Below are 7,317 nucleotides of genomic sequence, written 5' to 3' on the forward strand. Positions count from 1 at the left end.
CCTTTCTGTTGAATTTAAAATTAATTCATGTGAAACCAGCTGATGCCATTTTAAAAACAAAACAACTAACTGTTTTGTTGATGATAATACTTTCCCATTGTGATGTCTCTCTCTCTCAAAATAATAGAAAATTTTCAATTTTACACTCCATGATTTATGATGACAAATGAACAACTTCAGGACTCGTATTGAACTTCAGCTTTTGTTTTTATTTGCATAAAATGTTCTTTTGCATATGCACCATTACTACCGATTCGTCTTTGAGTTTTTGAAAAGTTTTTCGATTATCGTAGTGTCAATTGATTATAAGACGCTAGCTTATGGTGGCTTCGTGTTGACTTCTTGATTGATAACAGATCTTAATTTTAGATAAATCTATGTTAAAACTAAAGGAGAAAAAGATTTTGAAATACTTAGATCAAGAGAAGTAATAGATTCAATAAAAATATTGGTTAATTGATTTCCTTCTCTGAAAGATGTTGATACTTTTATCTGCCTAGAACGATAATCCCGCATTTATCCTTCTACATGCAAAGCTGTTCATCCCGATGTGTTCTACTCGCCTTCGCCTCGCCTACATCACTTCAAAATCGTTAAAACAAACATTTTGGACATATGTGCATATCAGTAGACTTACCAAACGCAACTAAGATATTTTTTGCGGTTGTCTTCAAATAAACTTTGAATTTTTTCTCGTGAATTGGCCTCTCTGCATGAAATTAGTTATACTCACAAAATTGTTTAAAATGTACCGACCACAACAGATACGCAAATAAAGATTTTTATAAACGGGACAAAAGCAACTATTTTTTAAAACGGTGAAGTTTTCGACGAGAGCGACCGTAATTCACTCAAGTTGGAATATCCTTTTTTTCCTTTTTTTAATGTGTTCATTGAAGTTTTTCATACCACTAATTATACACCACAATGCTGCTACTACTGACTATTGGCGATCATGAAGTATCAATTTTTGTAAAAAAAAATTCAATACCGTCTAACAAACAAACACGAAAAATTAGTGTGGTAAAAACATTCAGTGCAGTGCACTGAGTACACGCTGTCATAGAAAATTTTATTCTTTAAAAATAAATGATTCGAGGTATGAGCAGTGAGGTCCTTTTTAATGTTGAAAATGTTGCGTTCTTTGTCAACATTTCGGTGTGAGAAAGTGAATAATATGTGTCACATTTGTCAAAATATGGTGGTATTTTGACATCGTCAAAACGAAATTTGTTTGCTGTAGAGAGTATTGCTTTTTTCATAACTTGTAGTTATCCCTATGATTTAGAGTCAAATGCTGCTTAATCATCAGGAATACGGATTTTCCTTTTTTTTTAAGCTTTACGAAATTAGTAGTCAGTCGTGGTAGTTGTAGTGACTGTTTGTAACTTCTTTTTGACAGAAGGGGGTTACCTTTATCTGAAAACTTTGTTTTCTGGTAAAAAATGCACAGCATCACCCGACTACACTGTACATTTATTATTTTATGGAAATGAAATAATTAACACCAAATAGCTACTGTAAAGGTGGCTGTCTCTAATATATATTGCATTACAGCTTATACGAAAAGAGATAAGATAAATATTTAACAAGATTTCACAACACTTCACACATTCTAATAGATAGATAGAATTTGAGATAAATGATTAAGGTATTATTATTACCAGTTGAAGTAGAGCACTTTTCGGCAGTAGACTCAATTAGCTTGTTCCTTCGTAACGGTTGTGATATTAGTGTTCGAACACAATGTATCCTGTACGTTTAAATATCGCAATCATGTGTTTCATGGCTTGTTTTATAGCCTACATGTTACGCGTAAATTTATCAATAACAATTTTGGCTATGGTTGTGCCGCGAAATTTTAACAATTCGACATTCGGAAACACCTCAACGTTGATCATACCGGATGTGAGACCTGCAACAATTCTATCCACATTTTACAGTTACATTTGATTTCATTTTTGTTTAGTATGGGCCCCGTTATGCATGGACTCCTTATCAGGAAAGTTTACTGTTGGGAGCATTCTTCTGGGGTTATCTACTGACGTCATGTCAGAGTGGTATTGTATCGACTGTGAAAGTTAAAGTGGCAATAAAAGTAAATTTAAATCCGATGGTTTAGGGATTCTTGCCGAATGGATTGGTGGGCGTGCTCTGGTGGGCTTTAGCTTAATCTTAAGCTCAATATTTACAGCGATTGGTCCGCTTGCAGCCTCACTAGAAAACTTTTGGTTCTTATTCGCTTCACGTTTTCTAGTTGGAGTATTTGGGGTATGCAATTCAAATGTGAAAAGGCCACCAATGTCACGACATTTCAGAAAAATTCCACAAAATTCTGAATCATAGCGCGCCGTTCCCCAATCATAAAACCAATTTTAATGAAAACTCTACCACAGGGTCCAATTTACCCATCATTGCATTATTTAATTGCTCACTGGGCACCACCTGACGAAAAAGGAAAATTCGTTGCCAGCCTAATGGGAAATGCATGTGGCACCATCATAACGTTGCCGTTAGTCAGTATATTAATCGAAAATATGAATTGGTCTGTTGGCTTTTACGTACCAGCTGCTATCTCTTTCGTTACGGCCTTAATCTGGTTTTATTTGGTTGCTGACTATCCATCCACTCATCCTCGCATCGATTTGAAAGAAAGTAAATACATCGAAGATTCGCTGGCTGGAAATGTGGTGAAGGATAAAAGAGTATTTCCGCCCATTTTACCGATGCTAAAGTCTTTGCCATTGTGGTCACTGTTGCTATTGCATTACGGCAATCTCTGGGGATTATTCTTTCTGCTGACTGCCGCTCCCAAATATATGAGCGAAGTACTCAAATTCAACTTAGCGAAAGCCGGAATATTGTCTGCGTTGCCGTATTTGGCACGTATGATGTTTGGATTTGGTTTCGGTGCTGTCGGTGACGCTTTATTGAGGAAAAAAATCTTATCGAAAACAATGATACGGAAATCATTTTGTTTGTTCTGTAAGTGGACGGTACTTTGATGAAACAACAGATGTGAGAATTTACTATTTTCAAACACTTTGCAGCCCATATAATACCTGGTTTATTGTTGGTAACATTGAGCTACGTGGGTAGCGTATCATCAGTTTATGTATGTGTCGCAATCATAACATTATCGTTAGGCTTCAATGGAGCATCAACTATGACAAATTTACAAAATCCACAAGACTTAGCACCAAACTATGCAGGTTCACTTTATGGTATTATTAATGGTATCGGCATCACCTCCGGTTTTATAACGCCGTTAATTGTATCGTATTTTACTGCTGAACAGGTAAAATTAAAGCATTTTCAGAGGCAAACAGTTCTGTATATTCCGGTAAATTTGGTTGTAGAGTACGTCTGAGGAGTGGAAATGGATATTTATGGTTGGAGCAATCTTTTATATAGCACCGGCCATTCAGTTTTTGATTTTCGGATCAACTGATGTACAAAAATGGAATAATTCAGAGCGAGCTCCGGTAAATGATAATGTTGAAGGGGGAACGAAGAAAGAGTAGATTCAATTTGATGGAAAGTGGAAGTCGTTGGTGTACGACCTTGGCATAATTTCTACGATTTCAATGCGAGGACAGTCATAAGTCTACCTTCAAGCCAATTTTTTTGTTAGATTGTTGTTCCAGACTATTTATTTTGAGTCTCTGTGTTATTGATTGCGTTTGAATATTTTTTATGTTTTAAATAAAAGTGGCTCTCACAACAACTATTTTAATTGTGTAACACACATACAAAACAAACAAAAAAAAATTTCCGATACACTTCGTTCGTTTCGATAAATTATGAAAATACAAATATCAGTTGAAAAAAATAACTTCGCGCAGAGCGATGTCAATATTTTGTTTATCGCTGTGACGAAATCAACGTTCTTTGATTAGTCATTATGTACCCCGTTCGTGTAAATATCGCTGTTATGTGTTTCGTAGGATGTCTAATAACCTACATGCTACGAGTAAATCTTTCGATTACCATACTGGCTATGATTGTACCGCGAACAGCGACATATAATAATTCAACAGATGGCAATGGAACGATTACAAATGTACCAGATGTGAGTTTGTCACTGAAATATGATTTAATTTTCGAATTTACAAAATTTGTTTTTCTTCATTTCAAGTATGGACCACGTTATTCATGGTCACCGTATGAAGAAAGCTTATTGCTGGGAGCGTATTTCTGGGGTTATCTATTTACTTCAGCGCAGAGTGGTATGTAAAATGTGGAAAGTTGAGATGTTGACCAGGTTAGTTTAGAATTTAGAGAATTTGAAAACTTTCCGAGCATAAAGCTTCATGAGAAACTTTTGAAAAGCTCCTTTGTTAACGAAAGACTGAGGAACTAAAATTTCGAACCTGAAATTAGTTTCAAAAGATCAACTGAAAATTTATGTAAAATTTCCGAACAATGCAGGCATAATTGCTGAATGGGTTGGTGGCCGGGCACTGGTTGGCTGTACCTTCATATTAAGCTCAATATTTACGGCAATCGGACCCATTGTTGCAGCCATGGAAATATTCTGGTTATTGTTTGCCACACGTTTCCTGGTAGGAGTATTCGGGGTAAGGATTGCAAATAATGAGTTGAGAGTTTTGAAAGACAAAGAACCTAATTTCGATCGATAGATTCGCACTAATTTGCCAAGCCGCAATTGCACAATGTTGCGATAATTTAAAACAAAAAATTAGTGTGCGCCTCATCACAGCTGATCAGACAATATTTAATTGCCTTAAAAAATGATAATCCAATTCAGGGTCCCATTTATCCGTCATTGCACTATTTAATCGCACACTGGGCACCACCAGACGAAAAAGGAAAGTTCGTTGCCAGCCTAATGGGAAATGCATGCGGTACCATTATAACTTGGCCTCTAGTTAGCATTCTAATCGAAAAATTTAATTGGACAATGGGATTTTACGTACCAGCTGCGCTCACATTTATTACTGCGTTAATTTGGTTTCGATTGGTAGCTGACTCTCCAGCCAGTCATCCGCGCATCGAACTTCAAGAAAGTCTATACATTCAACAATCGCTAGCTGGTAGTCTGGTTAAACAGAAGAGTGCTTTTCCGCCAATGAGGTCCGTACTTACGTCTCTACCATTCTGGTCGTTGACACTGCTGCATTACGGCAATGCCTGGGGACTGTTCTTCCTGATGAATGCTGCTCCGAAATATATGAGCGAAGTACTTAAGGTCAATTTATCGAAAGCAGGGATTTTGTCTTCGTTGCCATATCTGGCACGAATGATGTTCGGTTTCGTATTTGGAGCTATTGGTGATGCACTGCTGAGGCGAAAAATCTTATCTAAGACAATGATACGGAAGTCATTTTGTCTGTTCTGTAAGTTTGTTTGACAAAAGTCCTGAAGCGTGAAGCTATTTTCAACAACAAAAAATCATTTCAGCCCATGTTATACCTGGTTTATTGTTACTAACGTTGAGCTACGTGGGTAGCATATCTTCAGGTTACGTGTGTGTTGCACTTATAACATTATCGTTGGGCTTCAACGGGGCAACGACTGTAACAAATTTACAGAACTCACAAGATCTGGCACCTAATTACGCCGGAACACTTTACGGAATGATTAATTTTGTTGGTGGCACTACCGGTTTCATAACGCCGGTAGTTGTTTCATATTTTACGGCGGAACAGGTAAATGAATCTGTTCCGAATCTAACGAAAACAAAATCTCTGTTCCTTTTGACTTAATCTATTATTGTACGCAGAGTACGTCCGAGGAATGGAAATGGGTATTTCTGATTGGGTCTGTTTTCTACATAACACCTGCAATTCTGTTCATGATTTTCGGTTCAGCTGACGTACAAAAATGGAATAACGAAATCGAAACGAATCGATTTAACGACAACATCGAACTGGGACCAAAAAATGATTAGCATAACGTAATAAACTATTCGCTCACTAATTGTTCATACATTATTATACAGCAACAGCATCGTCATCAGCATCACATTACACATAGCATTTCAGTTCGATAAAAATGTGGAAAATAAAATTTATTACAATAATTGGATTCATGAGTGTGTTTGTGTAGAGTTAACAGAATTAAAACCATTTTTATGACTACAGCAATGAGCGGTAATAACTGTGCCATTAATTATGACCTTTATTCAATTTCAATTTTTGTTTGAATTTTACAATTTTTATTTGTGTTTACAGTGGTGGAATCATTTAAAATTGAAGTTAGAATATCTATCTGGTACTAAATAGAATTTCCTAATAAACTATGTTATCGGTATAGAAATAGATGACCTCGCGAGCTTTCACTTGATTTTTATAAGACAAGTCTAATTTGACAAAAATACGAAACTTTCGTCAAGTTGGATTTTCTTGTAAAAAAGCCAAAGTTTCCCAGAAGTTAACAGTTTCACGAAGTGCTCTGTATCATTTCTCTGCATTCTTAATTTATTTTTTTAATCTTTTCCATTCGCTTGGGTGGGGTTGTTCCCTTGACTGAAAGTCAGGGTCTTACACCAGAAAATACCGAAAAATGTGGGTAACAAAAAGGTTCACTGTGATTGAAAATGTATGAAATGGTATGAAAAACGTTAAATGTGGGTAACAAAAAATCGTTGAAGACACGATAACTTGAGTAATTTTTAACCAATTTGGATGAATCTTTTTTTTAAATTTGTGGAAGTAAAATACCGAGGCTAAGTTCGAAGATGGGCTATGTGGGACGAAGGATCTGGAAGCTATCCCAGAAAAACAGGATTTTACACTGTTGATTATAGCCTCAATCGAAAAAGATTACTTTGATGAAATTTGATTTTACTATGCTGGTGCATGTAATAAGGCTATTACATGTATGGGCAATAAGCTTTACATCACTCGCATAGTAAAACGTCGTACTACACACGGAAAATAAAGTGATATCTCGTATCACGATGAGTAAAAGTACCTCGGGCTGCCGCCCTCGGATACTTTTTCTCATCTGGATACGAGATATCACTTTACTTCCCTTGCATAGTAATGTACTATTGTTGCGTAGTGTGTGTAAATCGTATAAGTATGTTTTCGATAATGTGCATGAAACAAGTAGAAAGAAAAATTTCGGCACTACATGCCCAGCCTCTAACCGGTAAACATCTCTTGTTAGTGAACTGCTAACAATTTGATAGTTGACTATCAAATTTGATAGTTGACTAACAACTTGACTAACAAATTTAATGCCTCTGCTACCAAAGAAAGATGTTTTTTTTACTCAAGGTCTTACGGCAGAAAAATGTCATGAGCACACTGATTGAAAAGTGTAGGAAATTTTATAAAAAACGTTAAA

The 7,317-nt window shown here is 36.1% G+C and overlaps 1 protein-coding gene across 2 annotated transcripts; it reads left to right on the forward strand.

Annotated features, from left to right (window-relative positions):
* The first annotated feature begins 1,624 nt into the window (after window positions 1-1,624).
* Window positions 1,625-6,152, forward strand: LOC119080040 (sialin-like). Of its 2 annotated transcripts, XR_005088264.1 has the most exons (7): window positions 1,625-1,908; window positions 1,970-2,060; window positions 2,123-2,271; window positions 2,397-2,985; window positions 3,051-3,298; window positions 3,360-4,072; window positions 4,139-4,475. XR_005088264.1 is itself a non-coding variant. In XM_037188241.1 (6 exons), the coding sequence occupies exons 1-6, from the start codon at window positions 3,905-3,907 to the stop codon at window positions 5,912-5,914; spliced, it is 1,413 nt and encodes a 470-aa protein (XP_037044136.1). In that variant the 5' UTR covers window positions 3,523-3,904; the 3' UTR covers window positions 5,915-6,152. The 2 variants fall into 2 exon arrangements, 1 of the variants encoding a protein (XP_037044136.1); XM_037188241.1 differs by lacking the exons at window positions 1,625-1,908; window positions 1,970-2,060; window positions 2,123-2,271; window positions 2,397-2,985; window positions 3,051-3,298 and adding exons at window positions 4,772-5,360; window positions 5,425-5,672; window positions 5,747-6,152 and having other exon boundaries at window positions 3,523-4,072; window positions 4,139-4,229; window positions 4,432-4,580.
* The last annotated feature ends 1,165 nt before the right edge of the window (window positions 6,153-7,317 follow it).

Source organism: Bradysia coprophila, unplaced genomic scaffold (assembly GCF_014529535.1).
Source record: "Bradysia coprophila strain Holo2 unplaced genomic scaffold, BU_Bcop_v1 contig_350, whole genome shotgun sequence".
NCBI lineage: Eukaryota > Metazoa > Arthropoda > Insecta > Diptera > Sciaridae > Bradysia > Bradysia coprophila.

Coding starts and splice junctions, on each gene's coding strand:
- LOC119080040 (XM_037188241.1), top strand. CDS start 3,905: ATGTACCCCGTTCGTGTAAATATCGCTGTTATGTGTTTCGTAGGATGT. Junction 4,073..4,138: donor CGATTACAAATGTACCAGAT/GTGAGTTTGTCA, acceptor CTTCATTTCAAG/TATGGACCACGTTATTCATG. Junction 4,230..4,431: donor ATTTACTTCAGCGCAGAGTG/GTATGTAAAATG, acceptor CGAACAATGCAG/GCATAATTGCTGAATGGGTT.